The sequence below is a fragment of the Phalacrocorax aristotelis genome, chromosome 3 (genome assembly GCF_949628215.1).
Source record: "Phalacrocorax aristotelis chromosome 3, bGulAri2.1, whole genome shotgun sequence".
Taxonomy (NCBI): Eukaryota; Metazoa; Chordata; class Aves; order Suliformes; family Phalacrocoracidae; genus Phalacrocorax; species Phalacrocorax aristotelis.
Genome location: NC_134278.1, coordinates 62,259,443 through 62,285,575, shown reverse-complemented (window position 1 = coordinate 62,285,575; position 26,133 = coordinate 62,259,443). Strand labels below are relative to the sequence as shown.

General features: G+C 39.0%; 1 protein-coding gene across 2 annotated transcripts in view; it reads left to right on the top strand.

Annotated features, from left to right (window-relative positions):
• Positions 1–25,686, top strand: part of MOXD1 (monooxygenase DBH like 1) — a 67,942-nt gene extending 42,256 nt beyond the window's left edge. For both annotated transcript variants that reach the window (XM_075087651.1, XM_075087650.1), the window contains exons 5-12: positions 6,734–6,913; positions 9,206–9,308; positions 12,389–12,555; positions 13,992–14,183; positions 16,784–16,843; positions 18,809–18,951; positions 22,495–22,663; positions 25,193–25,686. In XM_075087651.1, coding sequence (XP_074943752.1) covers positions 6,734–6,913; positions 9,206–9,308; positions 12,389–12,555; positions 13,992–14,183; positions 16,784–16,843; positions 18,809–18,951; positions 22,495–22,663; positions 25,193–25,357 — 1,179 coding nt within the window. In that variant the 3' untranslated portion in view covers positions 25,358–25,686. The remainder of the gene's footprint in view (positions 1–6,733; positions 6,914–9,205; positions 9,309–12,388; positions 12,556–13,991; positions 14,184–16,783; positions 16,844–18,808; positions 18,952–22,494; positions 22,664–25,192) is intronic.
• The last annotated feature ends 447 nt before the right edge of the window (positions 25,687–26,133 follow it).

The window sequence follows — 26,133 nt, the reverse complement described above, 5'->3', positions numbered from 1 at the left end:
TCTATTTTTGGTCTGGAAAATTTCCATCCTCCAAGGAAACCTTACCTAATCACATTATGAGGTTGGGGGTGGGGATGGTTGCTGTTGCTTGGACCTTTCTTTCATCTCCATCTCTTTTGTATTAAAATATGAGAAGCAAGATATGTCACTAACCTCACAGGTTATGTTTTCCTCCAGCTGGAAGATGTGAAAAATGTGTATGAAAATAATTTGGATGAACATTTTTGTGTTTGAAGGACAATTCAAGTTAAGCAGTAATGCTCCCTGTTGTACATAGATAGCTATCAGTGAACCAGAAGCAGTAGTTTAGCTCTGCCTCCTGCAGTTCAGTCACCAAAATATATACCTTTCTAGGTACACAGCACAGTATAAATGCAGAAGCACTTGGGACAGAAAGCAATTTAAAGGGCTTTGTTAATAATGAAGACTGAATTTAGGATCTGGATGGTACGGTGAGAAAACCAGGAATGGGCACTTAGCCGTGTATATGCAACTGACACGGCTGATCTAAGGAAAGGTTGTGGCAGCTAGTCCATGCTAGACTGCAGCCGGTTGAGCATTGGAGGTATCTCTTTCAGCTGTAACTATTCTGTGGCATTAATTTAATGCTTTCTGACAGACAGGGTGGGGTGGGGGAACTGGGAGGGTGGTCCCTGCCTGACCCCAGCATGCCTGAACTCTGGGCTGAACGTCTGCAGCAGATTAGTGTCCCAGACGTGACGCTGGCCTAGGCAGGCTTTTCTCCTGACATGAGATAGCTGCTAGGTTGTTAGGGTTAAAGTCCTGGTCTGCCCTGGAGTCATGGACGTAACTACCCCAGCTCAGAGGTACGTTTCCAGCTCTTGGGTTTTGGCTCAGCATAGCTCTGGGTTGTATGCAAGAAGCAATGTTAGGAAGAAAGCAACTAGTGTTTTTCTTTCAGAACTTTTCTATGAAAATAAAACCATATTATTGAGTTTTTTTCTGGAATACATGGGGTTTTTGCTGAAAAAGACCCAACTTTATCAAGCCAAGCATTCTAAGTATTTGCTTTTCTGAAGAAAAATCTGAAACCTTGAAGGAGATATTTTAGATAAATATTTGCTCATTCCACAACTGCACTTTTGAAAAGCAAAAAAAAAAAAAAATCAGAAAAAAATCTTGATGATTCCTAATAAGAAGACATCATGTCTACCTTTGAAGAACTTAGAACTAAGTTAGACAAATATTTCAATATATATACATGGTACACATTTGTGAAAGAAATGCAAAGACCAGAGTAATCAGTAAGAAAGTAATGGTTCTTCCTGAGGATAAGTATAGAAAGCAGAGAACCTATAACCTGGTCTTCTGCTAGAAATATTCTCTCAGGTAAACTCAGTCAGTACTTGGTTTCATAACCATCACTTTTTGGTCTGAGTTAATCAGGGGCATGGCAAACTCATATAAATAAAATAACCAACCACAGGCTAGATAGAAACTCTCTTAGATGCAGCAGTGCCAGGACAAAATCTTGTGTCAAAGTTTTGCTCCCAATTTTGAGATTATAGAATAACGTTTTTTCCCTGGTCACTGCCAACTATAAACACAAGGTGTTGTGTAAGGCTAAGACCTCATTCAGAGTCATTTATATGGCAATATACCATCCCATTGCATCTTTAAAATGTAAGATTAAGTTGAAGATACCTGTTGAGGAGGAAAAAATAATGTCGTATTTTTTGCTGACATTTCAGAGTAGGAGCATCACTGCAACAAGATAAAAAACCCATTGCCATTTTCATATATAAAAATAAATGTAGCATTTTGTATTCTGAATTTCAGTGGGCTCTATTTTCTAACAGGGACACTATGGACTGTGGCTAGAGTTTACTAACTTTCATCATCTGTACAAGCAAGCATGAAGAACAAACCACAGCTGTTAACATCAAAGAAAGCAAAGCAAATAAAAAGGGAGAAAACCAGGAAGGAACAAAGAAAGACTTCCAGGTTTCTGGACATATTTTTCCCTTGTAGGGAATCTAACTTCTTGGACCATTTGAACCATTTGCATTTTCATCCTGTTTACTACGTTGTACATGAGTATCTTGACCCTGCTTATCAGCAGCTTGAGATGCAAGGCTCTATTATGTTACAATTTTGGCTTATTTTTTTTTAAAGAAACAAAGACACATGGTGCATTTAGTTTGTGGAGTAGGTAAAGGGATAATAGGAAATACAGAAGAGAGGAAGAATACTTGAAGCTGAGTAACCCAGCAGTGGCAGATATAAACGTTTTCTTTGTTCACGTGATGTCAGCCTGTTGACTAGAATAGAGCTTCTGTTAAATTAACAGGTGGAAAGCACACCTCTTATCTGTGTTAACTAACTTGTTAATAAATCGAAAATTTTCATGTTGTAGTCTCTGAAAGTCAGTGTTTTGAGAAGTGCTAAGAGATACAGTATGATGAAAGGAGCTCTGTAAAACCTCTCAACCTGCCTGATGAGTACAGGTCATGCTAATCCAACACCATAACCGTAACACATACTTCTGGTTGCAGAAGGCAGTGTTTTCATTTTGCATTTGAACGTGCTGTATTTTAAATACAGCATCTTTGGAAACCCTGATTTGATGTGGTGGTGGATTATAGTCCATCTATTATTTTTTTATCTCTGTTAGTGGAAGTCAGATAGGTTAATATATGTCAGTGTGCTCACTTAGAAAGATCTTTTGCCCACGCTTTCAAGAAAGGTAGAGACGATGGAGAAAGTAAGTCATCATGAATAATAAAACAGGAGTTTCTTTCTGTGGGTTTTGTGAAAAGCAGGGGAGATTGTGTCTTGTTGCATACACTTATTTTTTGCAGTCCCAAATGCTTTCGGCATTTTGATGTAGGGTGGATACAGGGCTTTTGTTATCTGAGCCTCTGGCAGTTAGGAAATGTCAAGCAGAAAATGCACTTTGCCTGCAGGGGAAGAAGACACTGAGGTGCCCCAGTGGTGTAGTATCTCTGCAGGCTTATTCATGACATGGCAAAGAGATGAACCCTGACAGCTGGGTCCTCCTTGCGTGTTGGCAAGAGAGAGCTACTCAAAGAATGAGGCAAAATGGGGAAAATAGGTAGTTATATGCACATTCCCTTTCAATCTCCCTTCAGCCTCTTTCTTGACTCCCTTGGCTAACAAGAGGTGGGTAGGAATTAGCAAGGAAAGAGGAAGGAGCTACATTTCAAGGTCACAGGTTTCCTCATAATTATTGAAAGGGAAAGGTGGATTCCCATTTTCACTGCAAGTCATCTAAATTACTCAAGTTATTGGTGGCTGAAAGTGTCATCTGAGAGTCCCCTTACACTATGAGAACACAGTAAACCAGGCTATGTATACATAAGAATCCAAATAAAAATTAATTGTTCACTTAGGTGTGCAGAGTTTATTGACTATTATGTACTATGCCTACTTTCATCACTTTTTTTTTCTGTATTTCACTCCTTTGCCCTAATTTGCCACAGTAAATTATTGTATTTTTATAAGTATTCTAAAAATTGCACTATTTCCCAAGGCAAATTAGCAAGACAGTCCTGGTGACTCTTCTGTGTTGGTCCACTGTTACTGAGGCTGGAGACCTGCAGAAGTATACCTTAGCTTTTAGTTGTGTGATTTGGGGATTAAAGACTATTGAAGAATCAAAACCTTTATGTTTTAAAGATTAAAGCCTATAGGCAGGGATCAAGGCTGAAAAAGGACTGTTAAAATAGGAATAACCATGTAGGAAACGAGCCCTTTCAAATTGTTTTATCATTCATTGGGGCTGCAAGTATTCTGGAAACCAGGCCACCCTGATCTAGATATTTAATTGTAGATACGTGGTCTAGCAACTACTTTTACACCTGGGACTACTTATGTGCCCATTTAAATGCATTAGTGATTTGCTGAATTTGGACCCGTATTTGAAGAACTCGGTCATTGTTCATGATTGTTTGTAAGGCTGGCCAGAAAACAAGAATTTTGTTTATTTGGAAAAAAAAAAAAAAGAGGTTTTGGAATTTCTGTTCAGTTTGGAGCAAACTGAGCTTTACAGATGCTCTTTATGGAAAGCGAGGGAGGAAAAGGGAGGCAGCCTAAACAACTCACTTATTCTGTAAGCTAAAATAACTCATGGCTGAGTAACTAGGGCAGCACTCACCTGGGATGTAGAATGGCATGTTTAAATCCCTGCTCCAGGTAATCACTACAATAGAGAATCAGAATATATTTCTTAATTTTCTGCTGAAGTTATCCTAGTAAGTTAATACAGTTAGCTCTTCATTGGATCACAGAAAGGGAACCCAACATGTCTAGGGGGGTCTGTTCCTCTTCTTTCTCCCATCTCAATCACGGTGATGCTGTGATCCTTAGGGAGTTGGCTATTAAAGTATTTCCATACATTTATGGGAAATGAACAATTTGTGATTATTGAGATTTTCCTAGAATTTTGTTAATAGATTTTTTCTCTCTCTGTTTAAAAGGGGAGAGAGAAATGTGGCACCTCTTTAACGAAGTTGTAATAAAAAAGTTTAAAAAGTGTAACTTCACTGCTGCATTTCATTATTTATTTGTGCATCTGAAGAATACAAATTTTTCTACAAGTTCCACTCAAAAGATGCCTAAGGGTTTGTTCTAGTTTTTTTATTCTCTTCAGTAAAGAAAGCCAAACAAACCTACTTTTTGAAGTGCTGCTATTGTTTAGGTAACTGACACTAAGAAAGCAGTGACAAGATGTGCGTTTCTAATTTTGGTGATGTCCCATTGTTTTGAGGGGAAGTTGTTTTTGAAGTAGCGATTGTAAGCACAGCAGGTGTTGGGATCTTGTAGCAGCAGGCAGAACTATCACATGTTGGGACAAAAATACTCTTTTTTTCTTGGTATATTCAGGGATAATATTCCCATAACCATTTTCCGTACTTTATGTGGAGCTTCTGAATTCTTGAGATATATATTGCCATTTAATGCATAAGCTGCCATGATATGACTGTGTTTTGGTTCTGCAGTATTTGGATAAATATGCAGGTATATGATGGAGCAAAGGGAAGAAACAACAAGCTGAAATGGATTTCTGTATCTTTGTCAGTCAGTCTGACATATTTTGAAATAAATACCTATCTGATGGGAAAACTGACTCTTATCTCCTTCAAACATATGTTTTACTTCCATAGTACAGTAATTTATGATGATGGTAACGCTAACTGATATAGGAATTACCGAGAACGGTACAGAAGATCTCTTGTGAAGTATTTCAGTCTTGCCATCAGAATAAAATTTTAGTACAGCCGTGTAAATTGGCATCCTTCCATTGACTTCTAAGTGCAGTGAAGTGGGTGGTTTTGGGTTGTGCACTTGGACAGACATGCAGGTACTCAGCAGCAGCTGGACTCCCTGAGAGCCCAACTTCAATGATATTTTGCAGATTCATCTCAACGAGGGTGATCTTGATCTGCACAGGCTCTGGTTGCTTCTTCCTGCCCTTTGTCTTTTGTATTTGGCTTAGCGGTTTGAACAAAGTGCAGAGAGATAAATTTCTGGTAACAATATTGTGCTGACAATATTTTATTAATGTAATAAACTGCTCTTTCTTACCCTGTTCTGGTCCTCTGGTGGCTGGGGTTCATGTGCTTGCAAAACAAATGGATGCAAAGTTAGGATGTATATACATTTTTTGTCCGTTTAAAATACCTTCTGTTTCCTAATATTAAAAGGGAATACTCCATGGCACCCTACGTCTTCAGAATTGCATTGCCAAAGCTTTACTTTTCTTGTGAAAACATTAATGTTTATCTTATTCAACTTGAATGTAGATATGATAGGATGGGATGCAGTCTTTGAAAGCAAAAGGAAAGGAAAAACTCATTTCATTTAATACTGTTTTTATATGCTGATATTTTGTGGAATATGGTCTTTCTGAAAAGAAAAATAATTATTTTTCAGAAGTATTCATGTTTGCCCCAGGGATGTCATCTCTGACAGAGATAATTTAACATCATCCGTCCAAATAGAGAGTGAACACTGTTATATGGGAATTAAATCATTTCGGCCTACCCTGAAGTTGGGTGGTCAAATTATACTGGGGGCACCCGGGCATCCCTGAGAGCCCTCCAGCTCATCACTGCTATAAACAGGCTGGAACACCCGGCCTCCCAGGAATGACTTCATGTTAATAAAGTCTTTACAACTCAGCAGATTGTAAAATAATTCTAATTTCTTGTAGATGTCAAAAAAATTTGAAAGTCCATCTTGAGCTGCTGAGGAATGTGGGGTATACCTCCGGGCTCACCCTAGATGTACAGAATCTATGGGCAGCTCTAGTCTGAAATAGGACAAAAGAGGCAGAAGTAGGGATGAAACTTCTGAATAGTTCAGATACCAAGCTGGTTTAGCTGAACAGACTTTCAGCTGGTTTATATCCCCTTCATGCTGGAATGTGGCTAAACAGGATTGGGCAGGGAGAAGGACAAGTGACAGTGCAAGACTGGAGTGGGAGAAGGCAGAGCAAGACAGATGGCAACAGTGTTCGTCAAGACACACAATTTCCTTCCTGTCCCCCATTGATGCACTTGGGCAATGGTGTTTTTTAACGCTTGGGGTTGCAGAGTCCTGAAGTAACATTTCAGCCTAACTACAATCTAACATCGTCTCCTCTTTTAAAATAAATGCACTATACTGTTTTTAGTTCTGTCTGCATACCTGGCTTGAAATAGTCACATCTGAGATGTGTTTTCTTTCTTTTTCATTTTAACATTGACAGGTCGAGCCATTGATCCAGAAAGGCCATGAGAATCTGGTGCACCATATCCTGCTCTACCAGTGCAGCAGCAATTTGAATGACAGTGTGCTGGACTATGGGCATGAGTGCTACCACCCCAACATGCCAGACTCTTTTCTCACATGTGAGACGGTCATTTTTGCTTGGGCCATTGGAGGAGAGGTAGGCTGAATGTCTGTCTAGCATGGTTCATCAATGGGGCTTTAGGAGGGTATGTATCATAATGAAACGTCTTCCTAGTATATTAGTGATTCCTTAATCTGACTTTTTTTAAGGGTACACAATCCCAATCCCATAATGCCTCACCAGTAAGTCCTCAGCTTCTTGTTGGCCTCTTAAGTATGAAATGCAATTAACATCTTGAGTGACAAGCTAAAAGTAATGAAAATAGTATATAGAGAGTTGATGCCTTAGGGGAAGAAAGATGACTTGGAAGCATGGAAGCTGGTTACATATCAGCTTGGCCTGTCTGGTAGGGAATTACACTGCCTCCAGCAATGACCAGTGTCTGTTACCTGTGGAGAATGACAGAAAGAAAAGCAAGTCTGTAGGTGACTGCATAAAAGATATGGAGGCAGGATTTTCCAAATGAAGTTAGACATGGATTTAATTCATTTTGTGCCTCACCAGGACCTGGTTACAGTGTTTCTCCATTCATGCATATAATTCTGGAGTTTCCTACCCAGTCTAAAGAGACATCATTTCAGTGTAGGAGTTTCCTATCTCAGTGCAGAGCCAGCACAAAGACCACTTGTCTCATGGCCACTGAGCATATATACAGAAAACAGTCTCTGATGCCAGGTTGACCCCAGGCTGTGTTTTCAGCTTATTTCATATGTTAATTTAGGCTGCAGTTAATGCTTTAAGCTGACATGAGGCAGAATTACTGCCAAAAGAATCCCACCTGTTCTTTATCCCCTTGATTCACTGTGTGCCCACAGAAATGATGGCGTGGGCACAGAGAGGGACTGGGGTGATGATAATTTCTGGACCCTTCATTTGCCAGCCTTCGGTACAAAACTGTCTTCGAGTGCTGCAATGTGAGGAAGCCAGAGCTGCTACACAGACCCATCAAAAGAAGTTTAATCCAATATGAGCATTATCCCTGTTGTATGCTTTGTGCATTTTCACCATCAGCTGTGCTCTGAGTTAGTATTTGTACTTTCAGTTGTCTTAATCTAAGTGAAATATGAAACTCGTATAAATAAGTTACCATTTGACAAGCACTATGGAAGCTTTTGCAAGGATGGTCCTGTTGTTAAAGATCTGTAGGGAGGAATCTGGCAGATCGGGGTTACCTTTAGGTTTACTGGAGCACTCACATCGCTTATTTCAGTTTACCCTTACGTAGAATGGAGGTGATAATTAGTTCATTAATGTCCATCAAGCACAGGAAAGTTGGGATCTCAAATTCCACATTTCGGAAAGTTAAAATCTCAAATGGCATATTACAATATTAGCTATATACTATAAAATGATGCTGATTAATACCTATAAAACCGAATTTGGTAAATGAGTTCACTTACAAGATGATGGTATTTTGGTTTGAATCAGGAGTGAGCTTTTGAAAGAAATCTCCCGGTTATCCCCACTTTACAAGCTCTGTTTATCATCACAAGTGGTTTGAGAACTTGTACAGCTCCCTTTGGGAAGGAGTTAAACTGAATGTGCAGGGGTGAACCCAGCACCTCCCGGCAATAAATAGAGTTCAGTGCATGGGGTCTGACCAGAGCTTGTCCAAAGGAGCATCGTTTGGGGACAGTGGGTCCAACGCAAGCTGTTGCACTGTACAGAGCTATTTCTTTTGGACTACATGGCTTGCTAATGTAAATGTAGCCATGAAGATCATCTTTATTGTTCAAATCATTTTACTTAGTGTGCAGTAAATTGTGCAGGAAAAACAATCTAATTCTGTACAACCTTAGCATTCCCTGGAAATTACTGCTTTTAGAAACGGCGAACATTTAAAATGTAGAGTTGCTTTTTCATAAGGGTTTTATTTTCAGATGAACTGGTTGATGATGCAATGTTTATACATCTAAAATGGAATTTTCCTTTTCTGCTCAAGCAATAAATACAAGACTAATAATCATAAGATCACAAGATAATGCAGGTTGGAAGGGACCTCAGGAAGTCTCTACTCCAGCCTCCTACTCAGAGCAGGGTCAGTGGTGAGGTCAGACCAGTTTGCTCAGGGCTTTATCCTCTAGCAAGCATAGGATCTCCTATTTTGTATTAATCTAGTCATTTAGCGCACCGAATATATAATAAATATATTACGCCACAATGCCATGTTCAGAAAGTTTTAAAAGAAATTAACCTTTGTAGATTTTATAATTAATATCATTGTATAATTGCAAAAAAAAAAAAAAAAAAGGTTGTATTTATGAAAAGAAAATAACTCTTAACCATGGCAAAAATACCTTAACTCTGTATGCGTGTGTTGATTTCCAGGGCTTCACCTACCCTCCTCATGTTGGCTTATCCATTGGCACAGCAACTGACCCTCAGTTTGTTCTTATGGAGGTGCATTATGACAATCCATCATACACAGAAGGTTTGTGCCCTCGCACTCTTTAAAACATGCAAAGATTGGAAAGTGTACTAGACACAAGTGCTTCTCATTGCATTGCATGGCAAACAGCAAATACAAAGCTGAAGCTTATTTTGTCCTGCTCAATAGCTCCTGGTTCCCAGTGTTTTTCTCACTGCACTCAAAAGCTTAACCTGAAGTCAGTGGGAGATTCAGATATACAAAGAATTGTGAACCAGGTGAATACGTCTCCTTTTACCAGTACATTCTTCATGTTTTCTCTCTCTCCTTTCCTTTTGCTGGGAAATCCAATCAGACTGAGAGAGGGCAGCGCAGCACCCAGACTAAGACAGTCTAACACAGGAAACGAACCTTTTATTAATCTTTTTTAAGACCTGCCCTGAGCTGTGGGCAGTTTCTGAAGGTGAAGTATAGACTCAGGTTGCTAAACCATTCACTGGGTAAAAGCAGTTTATCTGAAAAGGTAAGCTTTCCATTTCTAATGGTATTTTTAAATCTTCTTTCTAAAATTCATTTATATTTAGAAGAAGCAAAAGGAAGGAAGAAACCAGGGAGGACCAGAAAATCTAGGGAACTTTGAAGCTGACTTTTGGAAAGATACATTTTTGGTCTTAAACAAAAATTTGTTGAGCCGCTGTACCTGAATATATTCTGATGATTGCTATATATGTACTGAGTAAAATCCAGTGAAGCGCAGTGTACTGGCTTTTCTTCACACCCTCATGTGTTTAAATAAAATCCGCTGTGTGGATTATGGTGTCCTGTCGCACTGGTATTCCCCCTTTTTTGTTGCTCTAGATGAACTATCTCAAAATTGTTTTGTTTAATGACAGACTCTTGCTCTTCAGCATGCGCATTTGCATGGGATACAGTAAACTTCATTTGCATCCTTGACGTTGCATGCTTTTTCATCAAATATTACCTGAAAGCATGAGAAGTCACATGCAAAAAAACTGTTTTCAAAGTGGTCGTGTCCCCAAATTCACTATTTTATTTTAATCAACTGTGCTGTGTGGTACTTCTGTTTTAGTTCAAATGGCACACACAAAACCAGGGAATCAATAATGTTTCATTTCGTTTTTAAGCAACAGGGACAATTTTGCCTTGTTGGGACAGTCTTGACGTGGGAAAATTTAGACAGCATAGGCAGGGCAGGGTGTCTGTAATCCATGTTTCTCTCCTCCCTGACAAAATACATGGCATAAGATCGTGCCAGGAGTGGGAGGGAGCAGAGCTGGGTGCTCCCACTGCTTTTGGTGGGGGCACGTGAGTCGTCCTGACACAGCACCCAACCTGCCACTGGGTCACCTTGATTCTCCCATTTTGGAATCTGCATTTTCCCAGCCTGGGTCTTGCAGCTAAAGGCTGCATTGTTAGCCTCACGTTGTGATCTGGGGTAACGTTTTCCTAAGCAACTCAGATTGGTAGTCAGTGTTAGCTCCCAGTTAGGCTCAAAAATGTTTGAACTGCTCTTACCTTGGCTGGTTCTGAACGTTTCTGTTTATGAAATCCTTAACATTCACTTTCAATTGGAAAGGTGGCCTCTTTTGAGATTGTTTATCAAAAACTCCTACGTATCGTAAAAATTCCTGGCATTTAGATGTTAGCAACAAGCTTGAAGAGGAAATACCACAAAGGAAAAATTCAAGTTGACGAGATTGTACAAATAGCTTCAGAAAGGGAATGACCATGGATTCCCAAACACATGAAAACTGGGATGTTGTGGGACAGCATGTATCACCTGAAATGTCACGATTTGTATATAGCAGAATGTCTTATGGTTGATTGCCACTCATAACTGGCTATGAATACTTAATAATCTTTCTTCCTTAATAATTGTATGCTAATCTCTCTTAGGTATTTTAGTATTTGGGTAATTTAGTCCCTGCTCTGCCCCTCTGTCATTTGCCTATCTTAAAATAGCCTGCTGATTTCATGTTGATGTAAAATTTGGTTTCAGGCACTGCTGTGTCTTTTGTGTTTTTTGGAAGACCAATATAGGTCACTAGGGAGCCTCTTACCTTCTTTGAGGTACTTGGTAGGTTTTCTGCATTTTTAAGTTTCAAAGCTGAAATTTGAAAAGGGACAATAAAGAAGGTAAGAGATGAGCTAACAGAATGTAGGGCTTCTGCAACACAAGTTAGTATTTGGTTTTTGCCTGTATTTTTCCTAATAAAAATGGCTAATGTAAGAGAAATAATTATAAGCAGTTAGATGATAGGGGCAACATAAATTCTGAGTAGATACACAAACACACATGGCTAAACATTTAAATGAAAGAAATAGATTCATATAATTTTGAGTCTTAAAAACCTCAACCTTTTTACATCAGGCTTTGGTTCCTTAAACTACTTCTTGAAATCAAGAGAAGTCCTCGAGTGAATGCAACATTAAAATCCTGTGTAGTTCTCTTGTCTACTTTACTCAAGGTGCTGGTATTATCTTCAAGTTTGGGATTTAGGAAGCCAATTTTCATATGTTTAGTTGGTGCTCTCTTAATTGGAGAGATTGCAAAAGTGATGTATTTGGTCATCTGAGGTATGTTGTAATGTGACAGACAATCCAAAATGAAGAAAAAGTATAATTAATGCTAGGGCTCAAGGTGAAGGAATAGTTAAATTCACAACCAGAAGACAACGCAGGGCTTGAAATTTTTAAAGAGCAACCTGAAGCTTTGCTTTAAATATTTCATTTGAAAATCATACATGGCACCTCTTGAAGTATTATTATTTCCTTGTATTGTTTGCTCTGTCTGTGATCTACCTTCTTTTCTCTGAGGTCTATGTTGGATAACTTAGCAGAAGGGACACGGAGGCTATGAACAGCATGTATTTTTCATTCACATCTGAACACCACAGATATCAACATACCATGTTTAACAACCCTTCTGTGGGCTATCCCTATTTATTGGTTCCTGCATATGGTTTGACTCATTTCCAGGTTATTGAGGTTGATTCCTTGATTCCTTGATTTTCCTGTCCAAAACTTAGGACAAGCCTTGAAAAATGTGTAACAATTTGATTTTTAATTTTTTTAAAAAATACTGTCTTAGAGCCACAGCTAACTGTGTTCTTTTGTTGCAGGTTTGGTAGATAACTCTGGTCTGAGGCTAATTTATACTCCAGTTTTAAGGAAATACGATGCTGGGGTTATTGAAGCTGGTCTTTGGGTCAGCCTCTTCCATAATATCCCACCAGGCATGCCTGAATTTGTGTCAGAGGGTCACTGCACGCTGGAATGTCTGGAAGAGGTATGTCTCCTGCCTGAATCCATTGGTTTTCATTCTTAGAAATAGTTTTGGACAGCCTCTTTAACTTCTTGGGAAGATTGATAGTTACCAGTTAAAGATGTGTGAGCAAAGGCATCTGCTATATGCTGTCCTCCAGAATGTTGAGTCTTTTTGGTCTGTTTATTTGGGGTGCTCAATATTCAGGCTGCTTTACTGATACAAGTAATACTGGATGACACAGTGCTTGCGATTATTTAATTGTGTGTTCAATATATAAGCATACATTGCCTTCCATGGCAAAGCTATTAATAGCCGGGAATAGCTAGCCCAGAAAAAATGTTGAGAGAGACTAATTAAGATCTGTGCATGTGCAAAAGGCTCCTAGCAGGGAAGTGAAAGCCTGAAAAGTGTCCTTAGACCAACCACAGAAACTAAAGATACGAACAGGTTTTGTTGTATGGCCCAAAGTACAAAATTATACATTAATTAAACACTTGGTTTCATTAAGATAATTTAAATATTTCTAGAGATAATGGAAGCATTGTCTAAAATCTGTGATTAAGGTATCATGGGAGATTCTTATGTACTTTGTCATTTATAGAGAAAGGCTGAATCAACGTCTGCTTTTTATGATGTGGTTTGGAATGAAGGGCAAATTAGATACAGAATTTACGTTTGTTTTTGGTGATGTTAAATGTTGTATATTGTCATAGCATATTTCAGCCTAAAAACACTTGAGTAATCTACGATCATGAGGTTTCTGAGCTTAAAGCTGTACGTGAAAGGTGTTGCAATAACAGATTATTTCTAGTTCGGGCTCTGAACAAGAATCAAAGTCTAGCATACCAAAAGTAAAGATCCGTAGAGCTCAACTGGAATGGGAGTGATGTCAGATTTGTGTCAATTTGGAAAGATTCATTTTAAAATGTTTTTGACCTGGAAAAAAATTCAGATATAAACCTACAGTATTTCACTACCAGTTGGCTTGAAGATGGGAAATAGAGAATATTGTAACTACAGTCTCTTAAAGTGCTTCTCCTGGCACAATATTGATGATAACATCATTCATAACTGCATAGAAATTCTTCTCCATAATAAACATCCACATTCAGCAGTACTGCCCAATAACAGTAAGATAATTTGCAGGTTTTAGTATAATAACCTTGGAAAGTCTTAATCTACTGAGAATTATTGGCAGTCCAGTTGATTTTCTTAAAAATCCTGAGTCAAACACATTTTTATTTAAAATAAAAAACACAGAAAAAAAGCCTAGCCTTTTTTGTATATAAAACCCTAATTTCACATACGGATTTGTTTTTGCTCCAGGCTGCATTTTGCTGTAAACCGAGGGAGTGTAAAATGCATGTAATAATATATTTTCACTCTGTTTGTATCTTGCATTACATTACAATACATTGCATCTGGGCACACTGATGGCGTTGCCTTCCCCTGGCCAGGCTCTAGGTGCTGAGAGACCTTCTGGGATTCATGTATTTGCTGTACTTCTTCATGCTCATCTTGCTGGCAGAGCTATCAGGATGCGTCACTTCCACAACGGCGTGGAGCAGAAGCTCCTTGCTTATGACGATGAGTTTGACTTCAACTTCCAGGAGTTTCAGTATCTGAAAGAAGAAAGAACCATCTTACCAGTATGACACTCTTAATTCTTTCCCTGAAAGTGTTTAACAGATTGTGTGCCTAATATTTACTCGGATTTAGGATTAATTTTGCTACAGAATTTCTTGAATGTTTTGTTCATTTTTCCACGTATCGCAGGGTGGCTAATGCGTTAAAGTTGCAGTGTCTCAGGAGTGTCCACCCAATGCGCTACAGAACTAGACTGGACTGGCCCACCAATTCAAGCTATTCTTTGGGTGTGTTTGGTGTCCGCAATGACTTGATTTGATTGACTGATTGATTGATTTAATCAATTATTGATTACCTGTTTGAACAAAGCAGATTATAGGATCACAGGTGTGATCAATCAGATCTGATGGCACTGAGTAAACAAACCCTTCAGAAGAGGAAATCATGCAATTCTATCTGGTGTTTTTGTGGGAATAATGTAATGTATCTTTTAGAAAAATCCCAACTGCAGTTACATTATAAAGCTGTGGCTATCCATAGGTATTGCATTAAAAGAGTCTATTTTTTTTTTTTGGATGAGTCACTAATCTAAAAATTATTCGCTCAACCTTTGTTAGTTCAAGCCAGCATCTATTTTTGAAGCTTTGCCCTGAGGACAGAAGGTTTAATGCTGTGAAGGTTGGGTGTTCCAGATCTGGCCAGCAGAGCAGTTGGAGATGTGCTTGTCCTGGTGCATATGAACAAGCCTGTTACTTCATGGAACTGGTCACGTGCAAAATTGGATTTTGTTTGTGACCGGAGCCAGTAAGGCAAAGGGAGCTGAAAAGACCGTTGTAATGACTGAACTTAAGTATGATGAAGAGCCCCATGATTTAAACTTCCAGGCTTCTCTTCAAGTCCCTTCCTTTCCTATGTCTCTTCTCCCACACTGGGATAGTTTGATATTTGCCCTTTAAAGGCAAGAAGCTAAAATGCTAACTTTCTAATTTAATTTCTACAGCGAAATCTGGATGTTCAGGTGCAGCATTTACTCTTTGAAGTCCAACTGCTTGTACTCCACAGGGACTTCAAAGACAAACTGGTGTTACCTCTTTAAGGAAAGAAGTGTTGAAGTGTTTAGGAAGACAGCTGGCAGAAGATGACAGGTTTGCAGAGAAAACCTCTAATATTTTTAGGAAAATCCATGCAGATTCTAGAGAAAGGCCTCTTAACATTCAAGAACAAAAGGGAGTAGACAGCAAAAAGACTAAAAGAGGTATTTGATAATATCAGCAACTTAGAAAAGACAGCTTGAGTAGAAGCTGGAATGCTTTCTCTGAAGTGAGCCTTCTTCATGTCTTTTATTGTTTTCATCTTATACAAAACTACCAGTACAGCTTTACATACATCATTCTGGTGTAACTCAGACCACAGTCTAATCAATTAACTAATAATATTAAAAAATTTCATAGAAGTTCTTGCTATTCTCTACTTCTGCCATCTCTTCCAATGGTGAATCCTTCTTTCAGCTCATGGAGTCCAGATTATTTGTTGTCTTCGCATACTAGCACTCTCTTCTGAATTTGGAAGCAAAAGATCTAATCTCCCAGAAGGAATACTTCTAGTGAATGTTAGCCAGTCTGTAAGCCATGAGAGCCAGAGACCTCGCTGGTGGGAACCAGCATATTCCTGCTGGGAGCAGCAAAGCCATGCCAGTACATGCTGCTTCAGAAAGCTCTCTCTCCATTTGGCCAACACAAGGCTGACACACCGTCTTCCAGCAGCCCAGAGTATGGTTAGCACTAGCATTGATCTGGCAACAAAACAGCCTGCAGGAAAGGAGAAATTCTCGACGTTTGAAGGGTGATCTGATTTTTTTCAGGGAAGATTAATACAGTGGGTGACAAGGGAAGATGATGATACAAAAAAAGGAACCAAAGCAAATAAACCTCTGGCATCCTTGTGATATAAAGTTGCCGCAAAATACCAGATTTTTCATGTCTGGCTATCTTCTTCAATATTTTAATTTCCACTTGATTATCCTGGTGATTTTGAGATTTGTATTTGATTAGGTACTGGGAAGAAAGTTACTACCAAACTGTAGATCAGTTTGTCAAGACAGCAAAAACTTAATTGTGTGTTGAGAAGATAAGTATTCAGCCTTTCCCATATATATCTGTCAATTAGTTAAGTGTTTGCCTGCCACTCCTCTACTCCCAGGCTTGGCAAATAAATAGTTGTTATTGTGATGTGGAAAACCTTCTTTTCCTCATTTGGCAAGTATTTCTGTTAAAGTTGGCAGGATAAATTAGCCTGGGGAAAGCTATCCAAAGTAGCACTGGGTGAGTTTTGGAGCAAGAATCATGTGTATACATCATCTACATACATACTTTTCCTGAAAATAGGATTATAACTGGGCACTTCCATTGCTATTTTAAAAAAACAGACCAGACTTTTAGTAAGACTCCTTTTAAATCCATGGGGGATCCCTGAGGATCTGGGATAATATGAATGCTAAGTGCCAAGGCCTTATCATACGCCCATTACCTAATCTTTGCTCTTTCAAAAAGTCGTATGCAATGCTCTGATCTTTATTTCTTAAGTATGTGCTGTCATCTGTGGTTACCTGAAGCTGGTGTTGATAAACCCCAGAACTGTGAACTTCCTAAATCTTGTGTTTCAGGGGGATAATTTAATCACAGAATGTCACTACAGTACCGTGGATAGAATTCGCATGACATGGGTAAGAAAATTTTTAATGGATCAAAATAAGTACACAGATAATATTGGGGACTATGGTCTATTTCAAAAATGCTTTTAAGAAGTGTGAACTTACTTGCTAATGCCTGTGTTCACATAATTATGTATTATATTCCCTTTCATAGAATCTTAGGTTTTAGAGTCATCAGGACTGTTATGATCATAGTCTGATCTCTTGCATAAGGCATTAACATGACTAGTTTGTAAAAATAAGCAAGTCAGCTCATAAAAAATCTTTTAAAATCAGACTTTACTAGTATAAGGAGTGCGTTCTTCATACTATGTATTTACATGCAAATTCTGCATATCCTAATGAATTATTTTTATGAACTTCTTACATATTTTTCCCTGAAGTTATAATTGCCTGTTCTTAGGTATTGATTTTTTCTTATGCTGTGACCAAGATGGGGACACTTGCTTTTGTGCCTGTCACAGAATCCAGGCAGAATGCAGGTCCTCTGTGCTGGGAAGAGGAGTCTGGGTGCAGTGAGCATCTGCACATTACCCCTCTCACTCACACGGTGGGTTTTCCAGCAGCAGGGACCCTCCCAGACAGCTGCTCCTCCCCTGGGGTGGCGCAGGAGGAGCTCGTGCCATGCCCTCACTTTCTTGCAGTCGTGGCACAAGGAGCGGCTCTGCCACACCCCTGGGTGCACGTCCAGGGCAGTGGACAAGACAAGGCCATGGTCAGGGGGTTAACATCCCCTTCGGGGTCAAAGGGGTCCGGCGCTGGCTTGGCACATGGCAGCGCATAGTGTCCCAGGTGAGCAGAGGCCAGGTACTGGTCATTGCAAGGTGGCCACTTGGTTTTAGAGGTAAAGCAAATTTGGTTGTTTGGACATGAGCTGGACTGTGCCATCTGGCTACAAAACCAGAGAGTGATGCCGGACCCACTATGCTTATGGGTGGGACATAGCTGCTGGCAGCCAGCCTTCACCAGGGGCTGATCCCGCTTCCTTAGGAGACGCTGGATCCAGACCTCTGGGAGGTGAGACCTGAGGGGTTTCTGTTCAGCAAGGAAGACCTGTTCCTGGCATCTGGAGAGCACAGGGATATCTCGCCCCAAATCATGGCTTGCATGTAGGCACATACATTAGGTATATAAAGAAAAGCAAAAGAGTGAGAACGAAGGCTTTTGAGTTTTTGTCCTATTTTCCTGTGTGGTGACCTCTTGGCCCTTGGCTCATGTGTTTTGTTTTCTCCATTCCTATTCCTGTGGTTCTGTGAGATTTGTGGAACTGTTCCACACACGATTTAGGAATGTGCAGCCTATAACCTGGTGCGTATTTACCAAGATTAGTTTTAAATTAGTTGTTTGCCCCATGGCTCTCAGTGGAAGACTGTTTTAGAGTCTGTTTCGTCTGCTAGCTAAAAATCTTAGTCTAACTAATTATTTTATAGTTAGTACTCATTTGTTCTTGAGACAACATTATCTGTTAGCTTAAATAACTCTTTTATTTCTTACTGTTTATCTGCATATGTACTTACAAGGAGAGTCCATATAGATACATATTTCACCCTGGCCTCCATTTTACTAGGCAAAGCTCATTTAATTTCTTATTAAATGTACTAATTTTCCTACCAGGTTATTTTCTACATCTGCTCCACTTTGAAGCCCTTTTTCTGAAACATGGTAGATATAAGTACCTTGGAGACAGCTGAAAATAAACCTGAACTTCTCAGCTAGTATTCTTCAACATAATAGGAGTCATCTTTTATTGATAGTTGTTCTTTCTGACATTTTTTAAGCTCAGGAGCTATTGCTTGAGCTTGCAGTGTATTTTGTAATTAATTATGTAATAATTTCTTGCTACTTGATAACCTAATATGCAAGATAAACCTGTTGAATTGAGCCTCCTGATACAAGTTTCATCAGCATATAAATGCTAATCAGTGTTTCTATCTGTGGAATTCCAATCCTATATTGATTAAAATATCCAATTTTCAGGGTGGTCTGAGCACCAGGAATGAAATGTGCCTGTCATATCTGCTCTATTACCCGAGAATCAACCTCACCAGATGTGCAAGTATTCCAGATATAATGGAACAGCTCCAGTTCATTGGTGTTAAGGAAATCTATAGACCAGTCAGGCAAGTAATATGTTTATGAATATGCGTAGCACCTCTGTTTCTGTCTGTGGAATTACAGGGTCATTTTTATACAACCTTTACTTCTTTCTGGTAGTGCAACATGGTGCAGGGTCACTCATGCCACTTCTTCTTGGTCAACACTCTGTGCTGCTACTTAATTGTCCTGCCAAATTATTTTGCATCTTTTTTTTTTTTTTTTAAAGTAAAAAAGGAGTTTCTTCTGTTAAAGAAATATTTCTCACAACAGTTTGGTTTTTTTCACCACAACCATCTGTAAAAAGACTATGTATCAATGTCATATCAACGTTGAAATTATCAATTTATTGAAGCATATCAGTGTTTCAAATATATAGAGATAATTTTGAAAAAAGAGTTTGGGATCACAGGTATTGAATTACCCTGTGTAGATTTGTTGTCAGTAATTCTGCTGAAGTCAATTCCTAGTCAACCAGATCCTAGAACTGTTGCTCACATGTAGAGCTTAATGCTGTCTCAGTGACACTGACAAAAGTACACAAAAGGGGAAGAAGTTGTAAGTTAAAAGGAAATGGAGGGATTGAGAGATTATTAAATTTTTCATAGTAAAAGATAAATGGTAGATAAGCACCATGATGGAGAAAAATAAGAGAATTGGAGATTTTGGAATATGTTAGTCAGAGGATGATATGCAAGGTAAATAGAGAGAAAAACATGGAACCAGGGGTAGGAATCTAACCAAGAGGAGGGAAAGAGCTTTTTAGGAGAACTGTAGGCTGCAGGGTCTTGCAATTCTGTGCAAAGACACTGTATTCCGAGTCTTGGACTCCTACTATTCAGGGAAGCAGGACACTGCACATTTTTGAGATGTAAATCTGTGCCAGAAAGAAAAAGTCCTGAACTCATTCATCAATTCCTCTTCCTAATAAAAATAATCCACAAGAATCTGAATATTGGCCCGCTGCTCAGCTCAAAAGGTGTAGTATTGTTTTGTTGTAAGATCTGTCTACTTCAGTGCTCCACAAATATTAAATATCCCCTCTGTGAATGGTGAGTGGTGGGGGCTGTTACCATTTAGGCAACTCGGGATCTACAACAACCACCATGAAGGTCCATGCAGTTCAGCTGGCATCTGACTGCTGGGGTAAACCACAGGCCAGTGAATTTTAAACAAGGTGTTACAGTTTCTCCAGTTAGTCAGCAGAAGTCTTGTTGTCCTTCATCATGAGGATCCTCGAGAAGAACAAAATGTTTCCCAGCATGTTGTTGGGTCTGTCTTTTCTGCCCTTTAATGTCAATGGTATGACCTGCACAATGATATTGCTTGCTAAGAGCAAAAACAATTTCCAGAATCTAAAATAAAATATAAATTTTGTTAGGAGATGGGAGGAAGCTCACTATAGACAGGATAAATGTGTGTGAATATATAAAAATCAATAAATAGCATATTTCAGTTTTTAAGTGTTCCTTACAGTGCTTAAAATTAAAGCATCTCAATAGCAGATGAGCAGTGGAAGTGGTTGTATACAGAGTGATAACAGTCTAAAGAGGAAAGTTCCCAAATGAATGAAATGTAGAGAAACAATCAAACATTAGAAAATGGGGTGCACTATTACTGGTGAAAAGAGAATTACATGCATTGTTAGTTGCACTAAACTAACAGTAAGATTTTAATATAAAATGGATAGACTAATAGTATGTAATCACATTTGAATTTTAAAAGTTGCCTTTCCTTATACAGTTTATCTTAACAAAGCCATATAAAGCTATTATTGCAAAGTAATTTGGTGTACAGGCTTACTGGTCTTAGTTCTGAAATTTATATCCAAGACAGAAGAGTTTGAAGAAAGTCACAATGCAATCAATGTCTACTTCATTTTCCACACTATTTCTATTTAAAATCTCTTTTAATAAAGGGAGAACACAGTTTCTAAATTAGTTCTAGCTAAAAGAGCCTTTCTGAGCTTAGAAATAAAATATTCTAACAAATGTATGCTCTTTTGAGTTTTCATTCATGATAACTCTACTTAAGGAAAAAATGCACATTTGGCCTGGGGAAATAAAGATGTTTTGAATAGAGTAAGTATGCAGACTGTCTGCCGCAAATGGAATAGTAATTAGAAGAAGAGATTATTAATGCCTCTAGTATTTATGACCTAATCCACAATTCTTGTTTCATTAAGCTCTGTCAGCCTAAGGATATGTGACCTGATACTCATCTCTCTTGTGTCAGTCTTGCACTGGAATTGCTTCACTGACTCCTCTAAAGTCTCTCTTGACTTACACATGAAGGCAAACGGGAAGCAGGATCAAGGCGCTGTGGCTCACTTGAAAACTTTTTCCTCAGTCTGGTGGCACAGACAGTGGTATAAATCATGGGGAGCTGAGATGAAAGCCATTGGGCCACAACAGTGTAAAATAAGTGCTTGATTAAAATTATGTCTCCCATGCCTAAGTGTTGAGTAGAGCACAACTTTGGCATAGGCAGCACTTTACCCAAAGCAAGTGGGACACAGCCTACTGCAAGATAATACAGATCTGTCTAAAGTGCTTTGAAAAGATAACCCAGGCTCCAACCAAAGTATTAATTCGATTACTTAGATAAAATTTTAGCTACTTTCATTCTGTATTGGACTTTCTGTTTTTAAAAACTTGACCCATCCATCGTGTTATTTCCATTCATCCCAGTAGAGTCAAACAAAGAGGAAGCAAGAACAATGGAAAAGGTTTTCTTTAGCTGTTTTTTAAAGTTTTCTTTTGTTATTATTTTTGAGTTTTCTTTACTAAGTGAAAGACAAGAAATCTCATTCCTTCCCTTTCCACATCTTTGGCTGGTGGGGAATGAGATTGATCCCACCTGTTCACAGGGAGGGTTCCCACACCTGTGCAAATAGTCAGCTTTCTCACAGCAGGGCAGCAGCTCTCTATTCCACCCCTGGTCAAAAGTCCCCTTGCAGTCAGCATGGAGCAGCATGCCAAAAGGCCATGTCCACAACACCAGTTATCCTCATTTGGTCTTTTTGGCACTGCTGCCAACTTATGCCTGTCAGAGCAACTCCTGTGCTAGGCTGAGTTTTGACCTGTTATCTGAGTTATGACCAGAGCCTGGCAGAGCCATCTGGAAGCAGCTTTCTAATGGCAACCTTTTCTTTACAACACTGTCTTCCAAGCCTAGTAGAGGGTGTGGCTTTTTGTTTTGTTTGGTTTGGGGTTTTTTTTTTTTGAGAAGTTACATCAGAAGATCTGTTTTGTATTGCCTGTGTATTCAGTTTGTAGATCAGAGAACAGCAATAAAATTCTTTTTCTTAACTTAAGGTCTTTCATTTCTAAAAGCATCTGGCAGCAAGTCCTAAACTGCTGACAACATTTCATAAGTCTGTTAAAATCAATGAAACTGCATCAGTTTTCAGTAGCAGAGAACTTAGCTGAGACTCTGAGTTAGGCATAATGTACGTGTTAATAGTATATTTGTTTTTCTGAATGGATTCTCCAAAAGCTTTTCCTCATTAGTTCCAACTTGATGGCATTTATCTATTTTTAAAAACCTATTCATTTATTTTCCTTTAGGACTTGGCCTTTCATAATCAAGAGTCCTAAGCAATATAAAAACCTGTCTTTTATGGATGCAATGAACAAATTCAAATGGTCCAGATCAGAGGGTCTCTCTTATAATGAACTTGTGCTTAAACTACCAGTGAATGTGAGATGCTCAAAAACAGATAATGCAGAATGGTCGGTAAGTCTAAGTGTTGGAAAGGATGCAACAATGCCATGAAACAAATCTAATTTACTGCGCTTCATTACATATGAATGAGTACCTGGTTATATGTCTTCAGACTGTTTACACAGGTATATTGCATTTACATACAATAACAAATGGTGAGAATGTTTCATCAATGCTTTCACCTAACTTGAGTTCTAGAAGTATTTAAAAAGAATAGAAAGGTTGGAGCTTTGATCAGCACTTGGGATCAGTGATAGGAGTATAGTCTTTCAGTGTGCCTGGAACTGATCAGAGAGTAACCATATGTGTCCAGATTAGGTGACCAAGTTAGAAAGCTGTTTTCCCCTGGATGCTTCCATTGTCAGGGAATTATCTTAGGGTCTTGCAATGGATGATTCAAAATCCCTAAATCAGGTTTCTTCCCTGAGTGACTCTGTAGAGTCTTACCCAGTAAGTTATTATGTATTCTAAATGTCTACTTCTAAAGGTTCTTACAGGACTGCTGGGAAAAACTGTCATCTTTAGTGTTGATGCGTGTTTATAAAGAACCACTAGTGCATGTAGTATCATCCCTAAAGTAGATGCTGAAAAATATGCATTGCTCCTTGAACTCCTTTACAGAGTCCAAAATCAAGACTCCATTTAAATTTTTTGAGCTTTTTTGTTCAGAAGGGGAGATTGTCTCATTGTACTGGCTTATCTCCTACCATGACTTTAGGCCAGCCTAAAAGACCTGATACCAGATGATACTACTGATGAAATACTTCCTAGGAAAGGACCTTTACCTCATTCTCTTCACCCCTCAAAACAGCCCTCGTTGCCTCATAGTAGGTCACATAGTGCTTTCACGTGGGGGAGAAATTGCCCTTCCTAGTGACGTTCTCGGTTCTTGCCAATATTTATCAGACTGTTCTGCCCATGGGATGTCAATGAAATACTGCATACTATAAGTAATCAAAGAGTTTCTGTTTTTTTCTAATATTTGTCCCACTGCAGACCTTCTGTGAAAAGTAGTTATTGACAGTACATGTGACTGTTCACCAGTTTTGGCTAAACTTCTTGACCTTTGCAACTGCTGGCCAGTAGCAGTTTTGCGTAGCCACTCTTTCACCAATTATTTGTCAGAGGACAAGTTAAGATGATGAAAAGCACACAGAAATTTTATCAGGAGGGGATAGGCTTCTTTTTTTGAAAAATGGTGTGCTTTCTGGAAAATGCTGTTCCCATTCATCTTACGGGATGAAGGAACAATACTTTTGACTTAAAGAACGTAGTCAAAGAGTGAGCTCACTGTAACTGGGAGTGCTTAGTTCTTCCTTTTAATCATAGTTTCCTATTTCAAATGACTAGGGCATATTAATCAAAGCTAAGATTAGGAGTCCTTCCCTTCCCTTCCCTTCCCTTCCCTTCCCTTCCCTTCCCTTCCCTTCCCTTCCCTTCCCTTCCCTTCCCTTCCCTTCCCTTCCCTTCCCTTCCCTTCCCTTCCCTTCCCTTCCCTTCCCTTCTTAGTGATATTACATTAAATTGGCCAGCCTCATCAAAATCAAGAACAGATTTAACCTGAATTGCCAAACAATTGTTACAAGAAGGAAAAAACTTGAAGCAAGAAAGAACTTGAACTTCATCCTTCTGTAGGGGTGGTCCCTTGATCAGTTTTAGCTTTGTGTTGTGTTTGCTAAGATTAATTCAGTATTTAGATTTTTTTTTCTGCAGTGCAGGGTAATTGCAACATGGAAAAAACCCAAAGCAAGCACACCCTGGTCAGGTGGGCATTCAAGCTTTCAAAAATATTTGTGTCCAGGGGCTCGCTTTTCGCACAGTGTCTTTTCTTTGATGTGTAGGGAGTACCTTTAGCTAAAGCATAACCAAGCAGTGTACCCAGATCTCTCCAATTTTATCTCAAAGCCAGCACAGGCAGGTAGTTATGCCTAACTCCATAAAAATTGAAGAGTAAAAAATGCTCGATATATAGAAATATGACACTGCTGTAGGTGGCCCTGACTGAGCAGGGACATTGGACCAGATGATGTCCAGAGGTCCCTTCCAACCTCGACCGCTCTGTGTTTCTGTGAAATAAATGTGTGCACAATTAACTGCCTTGTACAGGCAAGTGTAAGCCTTGTATGTATAAATGAAGATGTTCAAATATCATCCAATATCCCTATAGCACTGTAGCACTGTAAACTTCCATTTTTATCTGCCAGAAAGATGAAAACAAAGACCAAACCAACCAAACAATCCTACAAAGCAAAATTAGGTCATACAAATCAACAAAAGGCTAACCTTGTTTTACTGGAGAGGATGCCAGTGTGTACAGCTGTTCCCAAGCTGAGAATAATGGATGTGCACACTGGCAGATCATTTGATGTACAATATATTAATATTTTTACTGAGCTTGATGCCTGCACAGTAAGAGTCACAACCCCAGTACAAAACTAACAACAATTTCGCATGCAAGCTGCCAACTAGTTAGAGAGCAAAATACAGATCTCTAATCTTACGTGATGAAGCTCTGATCAATTTTTATTATTCTAATTGCAGATCCAAGGCATGACAGCTTTACCCCCTGAAATAGAGAGACCATACAAGACAGAACCAGTAATATGCAGCTCATCTTCCTGTTTACGATGCAGTTTATTCCTCACCCTGTTGTTTGTTGTACATGTCACAGCCAGTACCTTAGGAAACATTGGGCCCTTTGTATAATAATTTTTATTCATTTGTGTTCTGTATGCCATGCGAGTTCTGATGTGTTTGCACTGTTGGTATTGTAGATTTATTTTTTTACGTATTAATAAACTAAATTTGCCAGTTCAAAATAAAATGTGTACTTCCTCTGAAAACTGTGGGTTTTTGGTTTTCAGTGTAAAGTATGTATAAAACACAGTAGGTACACTGGTGCATTGCATATTGAAATCTTTTCCCCTGCCATTTTGTTACACTTTGTCCTGGCTCTTTCACGTGGCGTTTTCAAAACCAACTATGTATATGAGTAAAATTAATAAACTAAAAGCAACTTAGTTAACCACATTCAACCTGGTGTGTGCTGTATTATTTTGTCTTGGTTCTTGACGTCTGCAGGTTATGAAATTATTTCTGTATGGACAGGTCTTACAAACATGTATTTGGGTATGTCTGACAGATACCTGATGTAAAACTACAGGAAGGATTCATTCAGGGAGGACGTTTATGGGAGCAACGCATTGCAAGCCGTCTCTCCACGTTAAGAGAAGCAAGCACTATGGGTGTGAAAGGGATGAACCCCAGATCTCCCCATAGCAATTGCTGTACGAGTCTTTCAACTTGGCAGGGATTTCTCTGCCCCTTTTCTGTTCTTCATCTCTTCCCCAGTCCCTGGCAATTCAGTGTTTCTTTTGTTTTAAGGTATTTGTACAGTGATTACAGCTTTGGCGAGGGGTAGGCACGTCTTTGCTAGATTTGACCTGGCTAGCAGCAGCAATAAAGATCTGTCTCACAGCCAG